This window comes from Poecilia reticulata, linkage group LG12 (assembly GCF_000633615.1).
Source record: "Poecilia reticulata strain Guanapo linkage group LG12, Guppy_female_1.0+MT, whole genome shotgun sequence".
NCBI classification, from domain to species: Eukaryota; Metazoa; Chordata; class Actinopteri; order Cyprinodontiformes; family Poeciliidae; genus Poecilia; species Poecilia reticulata.
This window is the reverse complement of record NC_024342.1, coordinates 16,230,631-16,253,095: the sequence shown is the minus strand read 5'-3', so window position 1 is coordinate 16,253,095 and position 22,465 is coordinate 16,230,631. Positions and strand designations below refer to the sequence as shown.

Below are 22,465 nucleotides of genomic sequence, written 5' to 3'. Positions count from 1 at the left end.
CGAACTAGGCCAGCCAATCAGAGGCGGCCGTTAAAGCTGCATGTCATTTCTGCTCCGCTTTGCTACCTGCAGCGTGTTTTGTTTGTCTGTCTGCCGTGAAAATCTCTGGGACCGCTGGCTGGAGCCAAACACGGGACGTCTCGCCCCACCTCACGCTCATGAGGACCCCAGGAGCCGCGGAGGAGACGCGCAGCGGGCTTCCTTGGAGTCAGGTGCCGCTGGATGAGAGGGTCTGACTAGGCATTATTTTCTACCCGGTAACAGAGGCAGAAGCAGCGGCGCATCCTTCTCCCCTCCCTTCCCTGCTCCTCTGCTGCCCTCCACGGCCGCCGCAGTCCACCAGCCATGGCCCTGGTGACTCTGCAGCGATCTCCCACCCCTAGTGCGGCATCCTCGGCCAGCAGCAGCGCGGGGGAGGTGAGTGGGAAAGCCGGGGATCGGGATTTGTGTGAAGAAACGCTCCTGCACGAACCGATTTAGTTGTGTGGCGACTAATATCCTGCAAGTCACCCTCGCCTGTGTGTTTTGTGCACTCGACAGGGTTTTTTTTTCCCCCGCTAGTTTGTTGCAGCTTTTGCAGCGGATTTGTAAACAAAATCCTGCAGAGGGGGAGGGGGAGGGGGAGCCGTTCAGGGTTTAGCTGTCAAGTCAAAGTGCTCATTTTGCACTCAGAGGTTGCTCTCTCTGCTTGTTTACTGGGATTTGTGTTCTCACAGCTTTTGTAATTTTGGCAGAGTGGCAGTCTTTTTACACAGTTTAGTCCACAGACTGTTGGATTGACCCGTGATCTTTAAGTGATACAATAAAAACTCACTAAAACAACTCTGTTATGGTATGGCAGCTGATTTAAGGGCACAACACGTGGCTTTGCCGGGATAACAATATCCTATACAAAACCACACAAGCCAGCCATTTTCTGACTGTTTTTTATCCCTTATTTGCAGATTGCAACTGCTGCTTTTGTTATTATGCACATTAAAAACAAATGTATTTTCTGAGTTGCAAGACAAAGCTGCGTACTTTCTTCATCACTAATTCTTCATCTCACATTTTCTTTTCTTTGGCTTTCAATTCTGTAATGAGAGAGAAAAAAAATAGATATCCGCTTTCTGAGTTTATAAAACGTTAGATAACTGACCAGCAGATGGCGCTACAGCAAGCCGTGTTAGTCAGAAATCACTTAATGTGAACGTTTAGAAAAACAAAACTATTTAACTTTTTATTTTAAAGTTCGCTCCTATCTGTGCTTAATATTTTAAAAATATTTCAACTGAGAACCAATGAGCTAATTTAAGTAGTATCAACATTTGTTGATACTACTGTTTTTCTTCAAATCAGATTTAATTTTTAATTTTTAATTTTTTTAAGCAGAGTGGTTAAGAATAGCATTAGGAAAAACTTAAATTGTGATATTTTTGATTGCTTTTTTTACGTTTTGGAGAAATAGACTTAATTTTCTCAAAACGACTGCAATAATTATAAAAGATATTTTTTTACAAACACTACGCTGATTACATCTTGAATAACTGTTTTTCTTAAATAATTAATTAATCTAAATTAACTTCTTAAAACGACAGGAGCAGTCCAATCTTTAATATATGTATTTTTTAAAAAGTTGATTATTAGGTAAAATGAACTCGGAGGTATGCAAAGGTAAGCGACCTTCTTGGAGAATGACCCGTATTTCCAAGTCGATCTAAAACATTTCGCTCACAGCTGCTGTACGATTTGAAAATCAGCACTTTCTTTTTTTCTTTCTTTCAGGATTTCGGAAGTGATGATGACAGGAAAAATAATCAGAGGTAAGACTTAATCTTAATGAATTAATCGGTTACATTATCCTGAAGTTTTACAACATCCCTGTCCAGGCATGGATCTGAACATTGTGCATCTTTCGGAGCTTTTCTGAAGCCTCTCTGGTATTTTCTTGGAATTTAGATCTTTTAACATCTGTTTTCAGTCCGGACTGAACTTTGACTCCAGCGTCAAGCATTTCATTCTGCCTCTGTGTAAAGAGACGCAGTCTGTCAAAAATAATACAGCATTGCACGGGTTTGGTAGTATTCATTGTGTGGCTTTTGATTTCTGGTTTCCATGGCTACACTGTTTGTAGCTGTTGCATTAGCCGTGCTCCTGCTTGTAGCTGTGACAGTCTAGCAGGGTGGTACAGACCAGACATGTATGCAGATCCATTAAATGAAGTTTAATATTATTTGACACCTTTAGTCATCTTAATCCAGATGTTAAAATTAGAGTATTGCATCAGACCAATAAACAAGTATTTTTAAAAACAGATGTGTGGGCTTAATGAAAATAAGCTGTTGCATTAGCCGTGTTCCTGCTTGTAGCTGTGACAGTCTAGCAGGGTGGTACAGACCCATACATGTCTGCATACATGTATGGGTCTGCATACATGCAGACCCATACATGTATACAACTCCTGCTTAAGGGTTGTTCTTTTCAAAATATGTTTTTAATCGGACAAACGAGACTCATCAGGACATATATTCAAATTTAATGAAGATGACTGTATGTTTCCTCAGTCTCATGATTATTTTTTTTAAAACCCTGAAATACATCGTCAGCTCTGAGAATTTACATGGTTGGTTGGTTAAATCCTTGTTTTATTCATCTGCAAGGTATCTTTAAAAAAAAAAAAAAAAAAAAAAAAAGCTTACGCTGTCCTTTTTTATTTTTACTTACTCCCTCCAAAAAGCTGGTTTGGTTTTGTCATGACAGAGACAAAATAGCAGATCAGAGGGGAAAAAATAACAAATTGAATCTATTTTAAGATCGGTTGAAGTCATAAAATGTGGACAGACATGAAGATCTCTGATCTTAGGGCTAAAAATAAAGGCTGAAGAATTTTACTAAACAAATTGAACTTTTTTTTCATACTTTGACACAACAAAGCATCCATGATAATTGGATGCTGCTTGTGGTGCTATTGTCTTGGTTCTGTTAAGGTTTTTGGACTTCATTCATTAATTGTTGGACAGGAAAAAGGCCAAAAAGTTTTTTTGTTAGTGATATTTGTGTTGATATGCTGTGTTTTGGCTTCTCTGTCAGATTCAAGTGGATACTCTGACTGGACTGCTCCAAAACATAATTACTGGTCACTTCTCAGTTAGAATTATGGGGAATTTTGCTGTGACACCCAGCTGTGTTGCATGCGTTTTCCCGTTGAGTAACGAACTTTGCGTTGTACGGTACAGTTTGATTTACACAAATAGTGGCTTCTCTAATGTCTGTACTGAAGTATTTGCGCCATGACTTTGCGTTTTCATGCACCTGCAGCCTTAACACCAACAAACTGTCAAAATCTTGGTTTTATAGAGGTGGTCACATTTTCTGGAGACCAGTCAGTCAAGTGTTGTTATTATCATATTATATTTGGAGTATTTTTTTTGCTTTTATACAGTAGAGGTTTGTTTTAGGACCTGGGAAATGCCACGTAATTATCCATGTCCTGATCCACAAAGTCTTTAAATTAGGTTTTACTTTTTGTCCTGTTATTGTGACGATGTGTCAGACACAAGTTAACATTGAACAACGCTGTGAGAAGAGAGTTTAACTTTTTTTGCTAGACTTTATCCTGTATTGCATTTCTTCCTGCCTATTCAATACTTAATTTTCCCCCGTGGTTCTCACAAACAAAGCAGGTGAAAAAATAGATTAAATAAATTTTAAAAAAAAACAGTTTCTCATGCCCTTGCATAACAAAGTGCATAAACTTTTGTCCCCGCTCAGAAACAAGGCTTTTCTTTCTCCAACCAACGTCACAGAAGTCAAGGCATGTGTCAGCAAAGCTTTGCTGAACACTCTTGCCTTTGTGTTGGATTTGTAGGCTGAAAAAAGCCCCGTCATGTTCCGTGATTCATCGTCGGCGCGAAGCCTTGATTCTTGCGTGTCAAACATGAGACGTTCCCACCCGCCTGCACACACTCGCATGAATGAAGCGCATTGTTGCAGAGCGTTGCACCGCGAGAGCTGATTGCCGAATCACATGCTGCGAAGGGAAGCCGGCAGCACGGCCATGGAAGAAGCGTGAGGTGGAAGGAAAGGAGAAGATGAAGGATGTGGAAGACGGAATGAGTCGAACCAAGTTAGGCTAAATCCAGTTAGAGGAACGTGCGGCTGCAGGACATGGACACCAGGGTGGACATGAGGGGCGCCTTTTGGGCGAGCTTGAACTTCTCCGAAGTGACTGAAAACATTAAAACCAGCAGGATGCATCTGGTTGTGAAGTCTTCACATGGAGCTATTTTCAAAGAGCTGCCTCACCTTGTGGAGACAGCGTCTGTGACTCGGAGGGAGATTTGTCGCATGTAAGTTCTCGGAGCAGCAAAACGTAGCGGAGTGGGCTCGTGTCGAGCTTGAGACATGAGAGTTTCATCTGGTCGATTTACTAATAGTTCTCAGTTTTAAGTCTTTCAGTTACGGTACTGTTTAAGCACATTCCTCATCTTTTCATAGTTTGTTTGCAAAGAGGCAGGTTTTTGTCTAATCCTTCAGCGTGATCTGAAAGCAGCTCTTTGCATGTTTTTATCAGAAGTTTTTTACTTGTTTCTCTTTCCATTTCCCAAACCATGTTGGTCTCTTGTGTGTGACTAATGTGTGGTTTTCCAGAAAAGCTTTGCAACAATTAAAAAATATGTTATCAGCGGCATACAAGTAGAATATGTCCACCTTTTATTCTAGGTAGCGAATATGCACATATGGAAAATTTCATACAGGAACATAAACGGATACATTTCGGTTCTGAAGATGTTTGTCGTTATCACCATTTGCTCTGCAATGCACAGAGCATCAATCATGATGCTGAACCTCTTAAAATCAAATAAAAGTAAAAATAAAAACTTCAGAATATGATAAAAGCTGTTAAAGTTGATCATCTTCCCATTTGATCAGGTCAATTCTTCTGCCTTGTCATCAACTGAGATGCACTCCAATTATGAATTTATTTCTTTAAAACCCCTTTCTATAAACTTTGCATATCATTAACTAGCTCTGTTTTTACTTTATATTGTCAGTGTCAATTTGTTTAAAAATCCAGCTGACAGTCTTCATGTTCTTTTGTTTTTTAATAAATGATTGTTTCTAGTATTATGTTGGTTCAGCAAATCAAGCCTCGGACTTCTTTTTTCCTTTTTTTTCTTTTTTTTTTGCTGCCAACTCATCAAATGACAGTAGCAGCAGAGCTGAAACAAAAGGCCTTGTCATGTTCCCACTCAGACATACCAGGCTTTGTGGGCTTTTGGTTGAAAGAGGAAAATAAATAAGTGGTGGAACAAAGCCAAACTCTGTACTGGGCTAAAGCTCTCTTTCTGATGCCTTTGCGTTACGGTTTGAAGTTCTTCTTTTGGCATTGTGATCTGCAAAAGACATGTGAAACATGCAACATGTCCTAAATGCTGGATTGGGACTCACCTGAGTTTCATTTAGCAAAATCCTGCCCAGTGAGGGTGCAAGGAGGTTTTTAAAGCTCCTTTAACAAGTGGGTATATAATACTTTAATGAGTCGGCAAATAGAGATTTACTATTTGTTGTTATACGTTTCTTCTAGCTTCATTTAAGAGATGAAGAGAGAAAAAAGCTATTTTAAAAGGAAACAGCTTGTTGTACCGACACTCAATTTTCTTCCATCTTATGGACATTAAACTGGATTCACTCTATTATTGAGTAAAGCTTATCATTACTGGAGCAAACGCAACACTCTTATGTTGCCCTCACCGTTTCTGTTGCCACTACCTGTGTTGATGTCCTTTGTCAGACCGATCTAGACCTTTTGTTTTGCTTTTTTTTCCAGCATTAGTGAAAGCTTCTTCATGGTCAAAGGAGCTGCCCTCTTCCTCCAGCAGGGCGGCAACGCACAGGGACCAAAGACTCCGACGCACCACAAACATGCAGGTAGGAAGAAATAGACACCAAAATCTTTGACACTCCAAATGCTCAATGCTAAACCATATTTTTCTGCGGTGTTTGGGGAAAAGTTTATTGCTTTTTGTGTCACATCTGAAATGTTTCATAGCATCAATGAACCAAAATCTGTTTAATCAAATGATGATTTCAGTTATTTATACAAAGCAGCTCGGCCCTTTGTGGAAATGTAATTACCCCCTAACCCTGAAAACATGCTTTCATGCCCACACAGGTAAAAACTGGTATTAAACATTAGTGATTGCTGATGATGAGTCTCTTACATCATACGTGAGGAACTTTGACCCACTCTTCCTTGCACATGCAGTTGTTTCAATTCAGCAACACTGGACACTTTTTTTTTCTTCATATGAACTGCCTGTTTAAGGTTGTGCCACAGAATTGCAATTGGATTTAAGTAGGCCACTTGAAAACCCTCGCTTTGGATTTTGAGCCAGTTTTGCTAGTGTGTTTTAAATTATTGCTCTGCTGCATAATCCAAGTGTCTTTGTGCTCAAGTTCACAAATTGATGGCTGTGCATTCTTCCTCAGCTTTTTCTGCTTGGTAGCAGATTATTTGGGATCATTTGAGAAGGACCTTTGTGCTGATTTTGATCAGCGATAGTTTTCACCTTGAAATGCTGCCTTGGATGCTATTTTTACCCCATCTCTCTTTCTTATTGTTGAATTGTGAGGCAGTGAGGCCTGCAGTGCTCTGATGATTTTCTGGGTTCTTCTGTGACGTTCTGTATGTGTCGTCAATATCCTCCTGGGGTAATTTTGGTTTGTTTGTTTTTCACCTAGAAAGGTTTGCCCGCTTACTTTGTTCCGCATCTGTTCATGAATCTCTTTCCCTTAATAAATAAAACTATAATTTGAGAACTGCATTTTGTATTTGCGCTAGTTATCTTTTATGTTAATGCTTCCTTTTCAGGTGATTTACCTCAACATCTGCAGGTGATGTTCAAGATCCTGCGGTCTGAAGATCGCATCAAGCTGGTCAGCTTTTTGTTCTTCTGTAAACATAAACATCATTACATTCATGTAGAGCTCTAACATCACTGAAACACATTTAAAATATACACATATTAAACATCCATTGTGGGGAACTTATGATAAGGATGAGATGTTAAGCACTGCACACTGCAGATGATTCATATTTTAGGCTATTTCAACAGAAAGCACAGATGGCAGATCTGACCCAAATAATAATCCAGACCTGCTTTGAACAACAACTTCAAGTCCTTTCTAAGTTGTTACTATTTTTATCGTTGGATTAAAGTTAAAATATCTCCACAGTGCTGTTCTGTTACGTCTTTACTGAAATAGGTTTTTTTTTTTTTTTTATCACCAAATATTCTCCTTTCGTCCCCCAGGCTGTGCGTTTGGAAAGCGGATGGTCAGAGCGCGTGCGTTACATGGTTGTTATCTACACTAGCGGCCATCAAGACACGGAAGAAAACATTGTTTTGGGAATGGATTTTCCAGACAAGGACAGGTATTCTCTCTTTCAAGCCGCTGCTTTCTGTGTACTTTCAGATTATTTGATTTTCTGAAATTATATTCTGCTAATTTCCAGTAAAAACTGCTCCATTGGGATGGTCTTGCCTCTGTGGAGTGACACCAACATTCATCTAGACGGAGATGGGTAAGATGGGTTACTGATGAGTCTTTCTTTCACGCATGTAGTGTGTCTGTTTGGGGTCACATGGTGACATGCTGCCTCCTAGTGTCAAAAAAAGTGAACTACACAAAAGAACGATTCTTGCTGACCTGGTAACATTGCCTACATATGCTGGAGGAATGTTCCACCGCTTGGGCCCACTAAATGGATACTGTCCCGCTTTTTAACCTAAAACAGATCCTTTTCCCTCCTTTTCTTCCTCACCAGAGGCTTCAGTGTGAACACAGCAGGCCAGTCACATGTCTTCAAGCCTGTTTCTGTGCAGGCTATGTGGTAAGTAGATGCAATATTTGGTTTCTGCTTAAATTTATGGCAGCAATTTAACAATACATTGTTACGTCTTCAGAGCAACAGAGAATAAAAACGGAAAATACAGTCAATACAGTTATTCAGAACTTCATAAGCTCTAAAATCGCATCATCAAGGACCCAAATAGAACTGTATTTTCTTTTCTGCTATTACAAAATAGATAATTTTCTACTATTCAATTGTTGGATGACAAACATATTTCAAGCAACAATGATGCATATATCAATATGAAAAAATCATATCAAAGCTCTGAATAATTATTGTCCTTGTGGGTTTAATTTATTTCTTCTGTTGCTTAAGTTTTGAGCGTTACCTGCATTTATTAGTGGGTGAACTAGAAATTGGATGTTTTAAATTTGCATAGTGTTACATTGTTTTAACTTTCCCCATTTTCTCTTGGAAATGAACTAGGAAAACTTCAGAGCACACAGATTTTAAAATAGAGACATGTCTAAAATGACTTAAAATGAATGAAATGTTCATTTCAGTTCCCTAATCTCACACTGAAGTTTTCAGAATTGCAAACATTTAATGAATAAATTATGAATATGTGGCATAAATCACCTCATGAACACTGTTAAGTATGGTAGAGGATGTATGATGCTGTGGACCTGTTTTCAGTCTCTGAAATTTCACACTCTGTTGAGAAAATATTAGCTTTAACTTCACCCAAATATTTTATTTCTGTTAAATAATTTTATTATAATTGTAAACATGTCAGATGCCACCTGCTGGTCAGTTGTAAAAATAACAATAAATAGTGTTTTAGTTTTTTTTTTTGTTTTTTTTTCCACCCTAGAAGCAGGTTTCTTCTTCGCTGTTAGTTATCTCACTACACATTATTCTGACTGGATGACCAAGCTGCCTTTATGCCCACAGGTCTGCCCTGCAGGTCCTCCACAAGGCGTGCGAAGTGGCCCGCCGATTCAACTACTTCCCAGGTGGCATTGCTCTTACGTGGATGGCGTTCTATGAGAGCTGCATCACCTCGGAGCAAAGCTTCATCAATGAGTGGAACGCAATGACCGACCTGGAGTCCACCCGGTCCGATTCCCCCAACATGTTCGTCGATGGGTAAGAGCCTACAAGCTTTTAGGTTTAATTGTCCTTTTGTTGTCCCTGTTTTAAATATTTATAGTTTATGGTATAACTTGCTTTTTAGACCGACGGAGCGAGAAAGAACAGAGTGTCTTATCAAGTCCAAACTTCGCAACATCATGATGTTTCAAGACTTGGAGAACATCACGTCAAAGGAGGTTTGTGCCGGGTTTAAACCCGAACGGTGTGAAACGTTTTGCGTCATTGGCTTTTTGGCAAAAATTGTTACTTTACATTTGAAACTGGATGAGATGTATCGAACGTTTTGGGTGCCGAGGACGAAGCAGACGATCGGTGGTCCACATTTCTTTCTCTCCTATCTTGGTTGATTTAGTTCGACTGTGATGTCACACAAGGAAACGTTCCTCTAATAAATTAAAACCCTGACACCATGATCTGGACTTTTCCAAGTTGTCAAAAGGAATAGTTTTGTTGGTATTTGGTAAGTCATTATTCTGGCACTTAGCAGTTTTGTTCATCGTATCTGATCATACGTTAAAACATTTGACAGTGAGAAAATTTTTTTTTTTTTTATTATGTATGTAATTATCTGGTCACAACTGTGTGTTTATCAAAGTGACTGCATATTTGTGGAGTTTTACAGTGAAAAATGTGAAAATAATCTGGCATAGTACAGCACAGTAATGAGCTCCTCTTCTTCAGATCCGTAACGAGCTGGAGCAGCATATGAGCTGCAACCTCAAAGAGTACAAGGAGTTCATCGACAACGAGATGCTCCTGATCCTGGGTCAGATGGACAAAGCTACTCTCATCTTCGACCACGTTTATTTGGTGAGTCCGTTTTTTGCTTCGTTTCATTTTAGCGACCGTTTTTGGTTGCTGCTGCTTTCATGGTTGAGTTGAATTGTCAGCAGCCACATGTCCAAACAAAAGGTGACGTCACATAATTTCTGTTAGCTTTAGGATAAATAATTGAACCTTTGATTACACTTAGTAATTATTTATTTGAAATTTCTTACACGTGTTCTTCTGTTTTTACTTATCCTTTAGCCTCTTGCACCTCTGAATAGCAGTAGAAGGTTATAAAAACATGGATATCTGTGCCTTGTGTCCTTGTAGGGTTCTGAGTGGAACGCCTCCAACCTGGAAGAACTGCAAAACTGCGGGTTAGCAGTTCATTCATCATTTGAAACTGGATGAGATGCATCAGTATATTCAAGATTTTTCATGATAAAATCTTGAATATGTTGTTTTACTCCATTTAAAAGCTGAAGCAAAAAAAAAATGCATAAAACATAATTCCCATCTTTGACACTGTGTTCGCGTCAGCAACCTCGGGTTACAGATTAAAGAACACAACTCCATATGCTTCCTTTTGCAGAGTCGGTTACATTCTGAACGTCACGAGAGAGATTGACAACTTCTTCCCAGGGATGTTTTCCTATCACAACGTCCGCGTGTACGACGAGGACGCCACTGACCTGCTGGCCCACTGGAACGATACCTACAACTTTATTGTCAAAGCCAAGTGAGAGCTCTTCACATAAACAAGAATCTGACATCGCTTAGAGAGGATTTGTCCAAAATAAACACCATGTCAAGAACAGGAGGCGTATTATGAGTGTCTAGTGGAGAGAAGATTACTTGAAGTAGAAGTAATTTTTTTTCCTTCTTTTGTTTGAATTAGGAAGAATAACTCAAAGTGCCTGGTGCACTGTAAGATGGGTGTGAGCCGCTCTGCCTCCACAGTTATTGCCTACGCCATGAAGGAATACGGCTGGTCTCTGGAGAAAGCGTACAACTACATCAAGCAGAAGAGGGGCATAGCTCAGCCAAATGCTGGTTTCATGCGGCAGCTGGCGGAGTATGAGGGAATCCTCGACGCCAGGTCAGCTGATCTAGATTTTTATGCATGGATCCAATAAGACGAAAGGCTTTTTGGCAGATTTGCCTTAATGGAAATTAGATAACTTAAGTGTGTTTATTCCATTTTCTTTTGTCATTCATCTACATTTTAATTAGGGGCGCACAGATACGAAAATTTAGTTCTCTCTTTACTTCTCTCTTACCTCCTTCTTTCCTCCTTTCCTTCTTTCCATCCTTACTTCAAAATTGTCCATATATTCACACATCCGTCCACTGAATGTCTTTATTTTCAACCATTCATCCACCCATTGACCTCTCTGTCCAATGGTCACTTTTTCCTTCCTTGCATTTGTTTATTTTTCATCCTTCCTGTTTTTTATGGTTCTCCTCTGTTATATCTTCCATAAATTCAGAGTAAATGTGTAAAAACTGGCATTGAAAACTCTATAAACGAATGTAATTTTAACATGAAAATGAGTGGAAGCCTTGATAGAGTCTGGCACATATTTTGAAGCGGAACTTATTTCATGTTCACAGTAAACAGCGTCACAACAAGCTGTGGCGGCCTGACACAGACGAGGAAGGTTCAGACGATCTGCAAGCATCGGGTCACAGTACGGGTGGAGAGGAGACGCCGGTGCTCAGAGGGGAAGAGGCCTGGGGAGGCTGCGGAGCGTCGCCATGCAGGGGTCTGGAGATGGAGCCCTTAGACTCTCTCAACTACAACTATTACTTCAGACGTCTATCGGACTCTGCACTCGACAGCGAGCCGTCCACGCCGGTGCGGGGGCCTCCTCTGCTGGGCATGGAGAGAGTTTTTATCGAAATAGAGGATGTGGAGAGAGACGCCCTGCTGGAGGACGAGGGTTTCCCCATGGCCCACCTGACTCTGCCCAGCGAGGGCACCGCTGCGCAGACCTGCAGCCGCCTCGACCCGATGGAGGACATGAGGCTGAGGCTGGAATTCAGCACTCTGGAGGAAGAGGACGAGGAAGAGGCCAAGAAGGAGGAAGAAGAGATGGCGGCCTTGGCTCAGACAGCCGGGAGTTTGGATGGGAGGAAGACGGGAGAGGAAGCTGAGGGGAAGGAGGAGAGCCAGCTGGGATTAGCCAACCTGAACACCAACAACAGCAACCGCCTGGCTGCCAAGCGTAGCTGTCCTGCAGCTTTTGATGTGAGTTATTTGAATGTTTATCTTGATAAAGTGGTCAGTTTAAATATTATTTAGGTTTCAAATACAATTCTAATCAGAAATGCATCTAGAAATTGTTCATTGACTGGAGTAGGATGATTTTCATTTGAGCAAACCATTATGTTTTACCATTTTGGATCTGGTTTTTACTCTGAGCTGAAAATTTCTCAGTTTAAACTCACCTCAGAGAAAAAGCTGGGAAGTCTAACATCCAATTTGGATAGATAAACGTTTCTCACCGCATCCAAAAGCCAATAGAAACTTTGTTGTAATTCTGCAAGCCTGTAACTCATAAAGTCAGACACATTACTGTACAATTTGTCTCTTGAATGTGTTCCTTTAAAGTGTGAATTGATAAAATTCAAATAAATTCACTAGTGTTAGCTAGTACACTGCAAAAAAGCAAAATCTTAGTAATTGTATTCTAGGTTTTGGTGCTCAGACTCCTGATCTTTACACAGATACTAACAGAAAGGTCAGACGATAAGAATTAGATAAAAGTCTGATGTAAAACCTTAAAATTGTCTTCAAAGGGTTAGATACTGAATACTAAGAAATGTCTGATTTTTTTTTTCATATGGTTTTTAAAGTGAACTTAGAAATTGGCTAAAACCAGTCTTGGCAACAAGACAGTATTATGATTTCATTTTATTTTATTTTTAAAATTATGTTACTGACTCTACTCTGTTTGTGTTTCAATTTTGATCAATTTAGGACAGTGCCAGTGCAGGAAACCCATTAAAAGTGAAGCCTTCATATCAGTCCTGTAAAGATTGCATGCGTCTACCACAAGGGCGGCGCTGCGACCGCCCAGCAGGAGGCCGTTCACACCGCCTTAATCCCTCCCGCCACTGCACCGTACCTTCCATATGCATAGATCCTCCGGGGACACACTTTATGTCAACTCCGGTTCTGTCGACCCCGGTGGTCATCCCGTCTAACTTGGTCCAGCCCTGCACTAACTTCTACCAATGTTCCAGCTGCACGCTCGGTAGCACATCCACTCCTGAAGCCAACCATCAAAAACTTTTCTCACCCATGAACTGTGAGGAAACGCCTCCGGACGGCAGCTCGGTGGAGACGGAGGACATGGAGGAGCCGCAGAATGGAGATCTGCCGGACGAGGTCACGAGGCAGAGTAGCGAGGCCATCGATGTGACTGAAGCCGACGGGCTCAAATTTGGTGCTGAGATTGCAAGCTTCCAGTAGGTCCCCTGCCTTAGTCCCAAACCGATGCATCCTCTCCATGAAGGAGCTGGCTTACCACTGCCTCAGCTGCTGTGATGGCTGTGAATATTAGATGCTGTGGTGTTGCACCAGGAAGGCAGAAGCTCTGCAGTGACCTTTGCTGTTTCAACCTTGCCTCATAACTTCAGAAAATAACTCGGCACACTGTAAAAACACGCTGTTTGTTTTGTCTAGTTTCTAGTGGAAGTACCTTATTACACTTGAAATAAAACAGAATTAATTTACAAATAGTGTTTCAGTAAGATACAGGAGCCTGTTTTAAGTAAATAACTCCTTAATGGGTTTTTTTAAGTACTAGTCCTACTTGCAGATTATATCACTATACGTTTTTTATTAATATTAAGGAATTATTGACTTAAAACAAGCTCTTATCTTGCTGAAAAGTTATTGGCAAATTGGTTTTGTTTTATTTCAAGTGCACCAAGATATTTGCATTAGAAACTTGACCAAAAACACTAAAGATTTTGTGTTTTTTGCAGTCTAGCAGCTATGTGCGGCTTTACAGAGAGTGCCCTTTTGTAGAAGCTGGCTGTTTTCAAAACCTGGATAGATGGGGCTAAGTAAGGAGAGAAGAGCTGCTTCCTAGCCCGTCATTAGCTGTTTAAGAGCCTCATAGGAACACTGTACCCTTTCCAGTCCCAGCACACATGCAGTTTCACCACATTTCAGTGGCGATGCACCCATCATACCTCCAGCAGAGGTTTTTAGGTCTAGTTCATGTTGCTGCCTGGATACAAAACGGCAAATTTTGCACATTAATCTTAACACAAACGGCATGCTCTAGGTTTTCAATCATATTCAAAGTATTCAGTATGTACTCATGCGGGAGCTCAATACAGTATTTACATTTGGGCCTGTTCTCACACATCATGTTATTCTCTTGCCTGCTGATATTGTTGCTGCTGCAGCTGCTTTTTGCATTGTGTGTGTATTCACAATAACTTGAGAGACGGATGTAATCATGAGTCATTGGACTGCACCCTTTTCAGACTGTTTTGGTGAAGGACTGTTTTGTTCCCAGTTCTCTTTTATCGTTAAGCCTGACCTCTTCTATTAAAGTTAATTGAATCATCTACTTTAGGCGCTCAGTTTAGCATGCAGAATTACAAAACACATGTTTGTTTTTTTTTTGTTTTTTTACATTTCTTCGTTTTTACATTTTTGCTTGTATTAATATTGTACCTACGAGTCACGCTATTTAATAACAACTGAAAGCACATTGATTTAAAATTAAATTTTGTCGTATATGGACTGAAATGTTAGTGACCTCGAGGTACAATTTGACTGAATCACTGTTAACTATTTCCTCCCATATCGAAGTTTTCTTGATACCTCGGCCACATCTTGTGTGTTTTTCTACTTTTTGATACAAAACTGTGCCATTTATACAAATTACATCCACTATAAGGGTTTTATTTCCTATAAATGAGTAGCTCTAAAGACTCTAGAAGTCCTCCATGTAAATGAGGGAAAGTATTGCCCCCCTGGAATCAGATTGTACCCTCAGTCCTCACTTTAAAATTGAAAGAAAGAATTATAAGACATGGCTCAAATAATAGGCATCGTAGTTAATCACATCCTATTTATTTGAATATTTAGACTTTTAAAGAACAGCCAAAATGTGTCACAAGTTCTTTGAGAGCTCTAATGGAGTGCATCAGGTATGCAGCGAGAGTTTCCTAAGTGATTTGAGGATGCATTGCTCGTTTTCATAGTGGCAACAAAGCTGACTTTATTAATACAGGATTTTAAGAACAGCAAGCTTAAGATGATAAAAAAAAACAGAATAAAAATAATAATTGAGAGCAGAACATTGTACGAGTAAAATTAGCAAGAAGGAAACATGACAGACATAAAGAAAATCAAAACTTAGATTAACAATGTTATGCTAAAGCTCAAGGAATGAGATGGGTCTTTAGAGCAGATTTAAACAAGTGGCTAGTGAAGAGACCTTTCAAATTTCTATAATTTGGTAGCTTCAAAGGAAAAAACCTTTTCCTCCCTAAGTTTTTTTTTTTAGTATTTTTTTATGTGTCCTTGGCACCTCAGCTGCAGCTGATTAGCTGATCCGCCTGACCAATAAAGAGATTTGCAAGCACATAATTTGCAGATGAACTGGGAACATGAACTTCAAGCCAAGGATTCAACCTCATCACACCCACACCTGGCTCTGAGTACCATAATTTATTATATTTACTTAATGAAAAAATATCTCAGGCTTTACAGCCTTGGTGTGATTAATGTGGTGTTTGCAACTCCACTGCAAGGCTGAATCTGATCCTGTAGGTGCAGAATCTTATTCTTTGTGTAATAAAACTATGAAGATTGTGAAAAAAAATATGTTTAGCCTCGACACTAAAATACGGTTTTCCAAATTTGATAGGGATGGTGTTTCTGGAGGTTATGGGGGCGATCCGTTTGTAATTGCACATCAACCAGTCAAAAATGTATAATTGCTCTTAAATCCAGTCAATCTTACCTTCACTCTTCAATGAATATAAATATCGCATAAAGAAATGGTAATCTTCTTTTAACTCTGTTTAAAGCTGGAAAATATTTGATATTCATAGCAAAAGCTACTTTTGTTAAAAACCGAATTGTCTATGGCACATGGAGGTTTCAACGTCTGGCCAATCCGTTTTGTTTAAATCTTTCTAATTTTATTTTGAAGATTATTTTGGTCCAACTCACAGTTGTCCAGTTTATTGGAAGTTGAGCCACGATTAGTTTCTCTTCAGGTTGTTTCTGTGTAGCTGATGGTATGTTTTTTTTTGTTTGTATTTTTTACTGGTGAGCCTGAATGATGCCTGCTTGTGTGCAGGAAAAGCACTTGTTTGTTACTTTGCTCTGTCTATTTTGGGCACTTCAGGGAAATGAAAGAACTGAAAGAATCATTGTTTTTGTGTTATTTTACAAATTTGTATACATCTTAGAAGAAAACAATGTACCCAGTGTGTCTTACCTGAATCTGAGAGAGCTGCGAGATTGCTCTTCTAATGAAATTATAATACTTTGGGTGTTTCTCAAGCTGTTTTGTTCCGTCCTATGACTGTCTGAGCATCTTTAACACTTATTTCTGGCATTTTTTAAGAGTCAAACTGTTATATTTAAAAGTATCATTCAATTCTAATTATTATATAATTTTGCAGACTGGAATTGCATAAGCTTATTAATCAAATTCTCAAGTTTTTCTTTTGTTTAGATTTTCTGACGGCTGCACAGTGGTGCAGTTGGTAGAGCTGTTGCCTTGCAGCAAGAAGGTTCTGGGTTCGATTTCCGGTCTCCGGTCTTTCTGCATGGAGTTTGCATGTTCTCCCTGTGCATGCGTGGGTTTTCTCCAGGTACTCCGGTTTCCTMCCACAGTCCAAAAACATGACTGTCAGGTTAATTGGCCTCTCCAAATTGCCCCTAGGTGTGAGTGTGTGTGTGCATGGTTGTGTGTCCTATGTGTCTCTGTATTGCCCTGCGACGGATTGGCGAACTGTCCAGGGTGTACCCCGCCTCTCGCCCGGTATGCTAGCTGGAGATGGGCACCAGCAACCCTCCCGACCCCACTGAGGGACAAGGGTGTAAGAAAATGGATGGATAGATTTTCTGACATCTAGTGGTCAAGCTGCAAATTGCAACTTCCTGAAAAGCTTCATCTTACCTTCCTTGTGCCATATATTTTCACGTATTTCACTCATTAATATATTACTTTAACTGGACTACACTGGGATGTTTTAAATCTAGCCAACCATGTAGTCCACTGTAATATTAAATAATTCAGATTTTCTTGTTTTGCGTTTATCGTAGATATGTGCCTGTGTGATTGTTTTGATTTCTTTTTTAAAAAATGCCTCTGAGAGTCTATTTATAAAATTCAGGTGGTACTTATAAAACGTATATCTATCACTCAGAAGTATGAGGTTTGTGCCCCATCATGGTGCTATTATTTTTTTTATGATTTTTATAGTCATTTTTTGTTTTTGTTTAATTAGGATACTATTGTTGTTTTTACTTTAATTGTTAATATCTCAATGTTCTGTTTTTTGGGGGTTTTTTTAGACTTCTGTGAGATTTCGGTGACTATTTGGGTATGGTTGTACTTTTTCAGGTGTGGTGGTTTCTTGCAAAGCATTTTCTGGTGTTTTAAAAAAAAGAGCCGGACAATTTGTACTCATTACGACGACCGATTTTCTGCTGCAATGAGACGGGATCACAGGGCTCCAATAAACAATGACCTTCAGCTGAAGTTATTCTGGTTCATTTGGGGGTCATAATCAAAAGGTGCTGACCGTCCCAAAATAGAGATCAGAATCACAATTATTTGAAACAAGAATTGGAATATAAAAGGTACAGAACATATTTTATTAAAACTGAATCAAGTGAGCTCTGAGCTCTCCATAATTCATGAAAAACAGTTCAATAAACTGATATCCAATGCTTTAGGGGTATAAAATGGAAGCAGGAAGGCATGAAATGGTGATGTATGGGTACAAAATTAGTATTAATTATCAAAAATTTGAATTGTTCAGGAGCCTTAAATTCAAATATCCACTATGCTACCATCTAGAATATGCTCAGTTTCAGTTTTAGCTACCTGGTGCTCTGTCTGCATCAGTCTCCTTCTTCATAAGTTATTGATTACCTTAGACTCTTAACAGCTGCTTTACTTCTGTCTTCAAACTACAACGCCATATTTGTTTTGCTTTTTGCCTCACATTTAAATATCCTTTTGTATTGAAGTGCCTTAACTGTGGCCACAGTTCTGTTGTAAAGCACCGCAGCGATTGCAGATGGGTTTTCAGAAAATGCGTTTAACTTTTAATTTATCTTCACTCTTTGAAAGTTTATGCTTCCTGCGGCATTTAACTCAGCACATGAATATTGTATGCAAACATATATGCTCATACACGCCGTCCTCTGCCTCATAACTCGCATACTTAATGGACTTCCATCTATTATTAGCCTGTAATTATACTGTATTTGTTATCGTAAAGCTTGCCGTATGCTGCATCGGTTCAGTAGCTGGCTGAAGAACATTTATTTGCTGGACAAAGAGAAATCATCTGCATCAAATTGTTACAAATTAAGAGTTTGTCTTTGAGATGCTGCAGTCTGGACAAGTCTTTCTTCTATGGTACATCAGCTTAATGACAACATTAAGAAAAAGAAAATGCCAATAGTGTTATCGTGTATCAAGAAGCACTTGTGAATTATTGTGTTTTTAGCACAGTAAAAATGGTTTGCAATCATTGTAACTTTGGAAAATATTTTCCAGTTGTGAATTAGGTTTTTAAAATTTGTATTTATTTAATTTTCAGTTCAATTAGTGCCAAATGCAGGCATCAAAAAGGACAATCCGTTATGAGCCGGACATAACCGTGAGGGCCGTGGGGCGTGTTGTAGTTTAAAAAGGGGGAATTGTATTTATTGAGTGTACAGAGCACAAGTATTTCCCAAAGCATGTGAGGTTGAGATGAGTGGTAAATGTAGAAAAAAAACACCTGGAGAGCAAGCTAATGTAATGTTCACCTTTTGTTTTCTGATTATCTGTGTACTGTATCAGTGTTCAGGTGTACGCACTTTTTTTTTCTTTTCTTTTTTTTTACATTTTGTTACATTTTGTCCAGTCTGATGTATATAATGGAAATAAATAATTTTTTCTGTAAAATCTGAGCAATAAGTTGTTGTAAATGCAGAGAGTGTTGTTTTTAATTTACTTTTTTTTAACAAGTGGATCACACAGAAAAAAGTACGTGTGGAGTTCCTCTTGGCTATATTCTTACACTCCCTTTTTTCCTCACAGTATGACACTCAAATCAGGGCGATGGAACAAACACTCCTTGCTGATGGCTTGAAATATTTCCATTTAATTCCTGATAAAAGCATCTACTTTGTAAAATGAACCAGTACTTTCTGCAACAAAATGCCTCAAAACGCTCGTACTTTGTAGCTGGAATGGTTTTCTCAGGCTTTTAAAGCACTCCTTCTTTTTCTCTTGATTTGCACCATAGTGGCTAAACACTTCACGTTTACTTTCACCAGACCACGGTTTATGTGCTTTTTTATGTTGCTGTTGGAGAAATGGCTTCTTCTGAGTTGTCTTTCATCCAGTGTTGGTAAAGGAGTTTTTTTCACCAGTCTTACCAAGCGTCATCATAGGTTATTTTGCTTTTCTGCGACATTTCAGACCAAAACACATTTATCTTTGTGAACCAGAACCTCCTTCCTGAGTGAATTAATTGCTGGACAGCAAAAAAAAAATGGTGTTTTCTTATTCTTACCCTACTATTACTTCTGCTGTTCATAAAACTGACACTGGACAAGAGAGAACTCTTGACTGAGACCAATTGTGCCCAAATGCAACTTTCAGGTGAATGTCATTGGAGAAAAAAGGAGAAACTGTCATGAAAGAAGCTCAGAAAGTAATGATAAAAAGCACCAGCAAGGATACAAACCAAATCTGCCTGCTTCTGCTTTGACTGTCTCTTTTAGTCAAATGCAAGGAGCAGCAGGCGCTTTTATTGAATTAGTCAAATGAAGTACAGCTGACCTAACGGGGCAGGTGACTCCGGGAGGAGTGATCTCCCAGATGGACCAAAGTCCCAAAGGACGACGGTCAGGCGCAGCATCATCGTAGGTAAGTGTTCATGTTATTGAATTATCTCTCTGGCTGATAAAACTCTTTGCTAACACTGTTATAACTTGTGAAAAATTCTCTCACTGTTATTGACACGTAATGGTTTTTCTTTTAGTTTTAATGCTCACGTGTTATCTGTTTATGGCTTAAATGTTAATGGTTGGTTTATTTTTCTATAGTAATAGAATAGCCATCATATAAAACAAACAGTAGGGCCAGATCAGTGTAAAATATGCAAACGGGGTTTACGAACACATAAACACGTCTCTGAACCTTAATTAAAAACATTTCTTGAGTTTTTGCTAACACTTTTTGCAGCTCTTTACGTCATAGCACATCCCGCTTGTCTCCATGTAAATTTTATTGTGCAGCTTGATCAGACATCTGAATATCACCTCCAACAATTTGAATTTTGGTTTATTACCGACAGTAGAGTCAGTTCTTCAACTGGAAAACAAGGCCTCTTCTAAGACGAAGATAATAGTTTGGGTACTCTTGGTCACAAGGTTCTTATAAACTTTTGGCTTGCACTGTAAAGTATGAGAAACACAAACATGGGAAATGGGCGTAGAGACAGAGAAGGAGTGGGGCTGGAGGGGGTTTCGCAAGCCAATACCATGGATGCCTCCCACTGCTGCCATTTTAACACATCCATCTCAAAATAACGCTTCAGATGCACTAAAGCCGCAAGAGCACGCATCTGTCAAGCTGTTAAACTGCCGTCACCAACACACCAGATGAACAGAGCTGCAGTAAAAACATGTTAGCTGATACGGGAATATGAGGAGTTTAAGTTGAATAAAATGTGGCAGAACTCCCACACTCCGGTCAGAAAAAGTCCCTTTTGCTGATCCGACTTTTCTGAGTTTATCTGACTTACCCTTATCCAGTACATTTCCATAATCGTCAAGACAGGGAATACAATTATACTATATCTTTATTCCAATATTTAACTAGCAAAAATTAAAGCCACACTATCTTCCAAAAGTATTGGCACTTTTTGAGCCTTTTGACTTTGTCATGTAGCAAAAACTTAGTGTGCTCTATCTGAATTACCGCAAAAGTTTCAGCAAAATTAAACGTAAAATAAAATGACAGTAAAAACAACTGCTTTATGAAAGTCTTAGACATTTTTCAGAGAACTTTAGAGAATAAACAGCATAATGCAGGCCAAAGAAAATACCAGACAAGTCAGGGATGAAGTTGTGTTGAAGATTAAAGAATTATTATGGTATATAAAAATCTCAAAAAGCATTGTTCCAACCATCGTCCACAAGTGGAAAGAGTGTCACATACTCACTGATATTTGGCCGTCCACTTAAAATGACAGACTGGACAAGAATCAGAGAAAAACCCTGGAGGCGTAAAGTAACTGGGGGAGCTGTAGAGACACACAGCTCAGGTGGAATAATCTGCCAACATGCAGAAACTCCCTGACGTGCCACAAGTTTTGACCTTTGCAGAGAAGTAGCAGGAAGAAAGTCATTAAAAGCCTTGTAAAACATAAATCCCCCATGGAAAAAGAGTGAGGTTCTTATAGCTTAGAAATCAGTAAAACAAGCCACAGATGCGTTTTGTTTATGTTTTGATTTACTTTTGTTCAATCACTGGAAAACTTTCAATGCTAGCTGTTAAAACCAGAGCCAAAAAAAAAGCAGGATCATCTTTGCTAAAATGACAATTAAATTCATCCCAAAGTTAATTTTAAATCAACTTTGTATGGAGTTTAAGTGGTATTTCAACAAAACTAACTGGTATTGCATTGTTTTGGGGATCTTTTCTGTTTAGGTCTAGTGCTTTCTTTGTAAGTTAAAAATACTCGGAGCGCCTGACAGTAAAGTCAGTTGAGCTGTTTTCCCCTTGTTATAATCCCTCATGCACCATCCACCGTGTCTGCAGCTAAAACAGGCTCGTCAAACCACAATTCCCCTCATGTGTCAGAGCCTTTGTGACTCGAATCACGTATTCCCGGCGACCTTTCTGTAGCTCCCGTCACCAAAACAATCATAAACATTCAGACCGTCTGAAGGAAGGCACGCATGGCACACACAAGTCTTGTCAACACAGCAGTACTTGGCAATGTGGGGTTCGTCAGAACAGAGTAGGTGTGTCTGTAGTACAAAAATTGATTTCATAGAAAATCAAAGCTTAGTGATTTAGATTCAAAGAAAAACAAAAGACGTATTTATTTCGTTTTCATATTTGTCTGCAGGCGTGGGATCATTTGATCATATCTGACCTTGGCACCTGGCAGCTGACCTCCTATCAACCTTATCTTGTTTCCTTTTTGGCCTCTTGACTCACTGGCAGCAGTCAGGCCTGCTTTAATTATAGCCTCTGCAGCATTCCTGTCTGACAGAATAGGGAGAGGAAGATAGTGAGGCCTTGGGAAGCCAATTATGAACAGTGGAAGAATATCTAAAAATAGAGAGAGGTTCAAGATAATTAAAGATAATCTGTAAAAATCTGTAGTGGAATTTCACTTCGTTCAGGGTAGAGACAACATACATCCTTTATGTGTGTGTTTTGCTTTTGCATTTACAGCAAAGGAGTCATGGGACAG

General features: G+C 39.3%; 1 protein-coding gene across 2 annotated transcripts; it reads left to right on the top strand.

The window, feature by feature from the left end:
* The first annotated feature begins 31 nt into the window (after nt 1-31).
* ssh1b (slingshot protein phosphatase 1b) lies at nt 32-13,494 on the top strand. Of its 2 annotated transcripts, XM_008424197.2 has the most exons (15): nt 32-417; nt 1,765-1,802; nt 5,810-5,910; nt 6,854-6,918; nt 7,296-7,417; nt 7,499-7,567; nt 7,811-7,876; nt 8,792-8,986; nt 9,075-9,168; nt 9,674-9,802; nt 10,091-10,137; nt 10,353-10,499; nt 10,659-10,859; nt 11,375-12,011; nt 12,744-13,494. In XM_008424197.2, exons 1-15 carry the CDS (start codon nt 346-348, stop codon nt 13,236-13,238), a joined length of 2,478 nt encoding a protein of 825 aa, XP_008422419.1. In that variant the 5' UTR covers nt 32-345; the 3' UTR covers nt 13,239-13,494. The 2 variants fall into 2 exon arrangements, with proteins under 2 accessions (XP_008422419.1, XP_008422418.1); XM_008424196.2 differs by lacking the exons at nt 32-417; nt 1,765-1,802 and adding an exon at nt 3,859-4,328.
* The last annotated feature ends 8,971 nt before the right edge of the window (nt 13,495-22,465 follow it).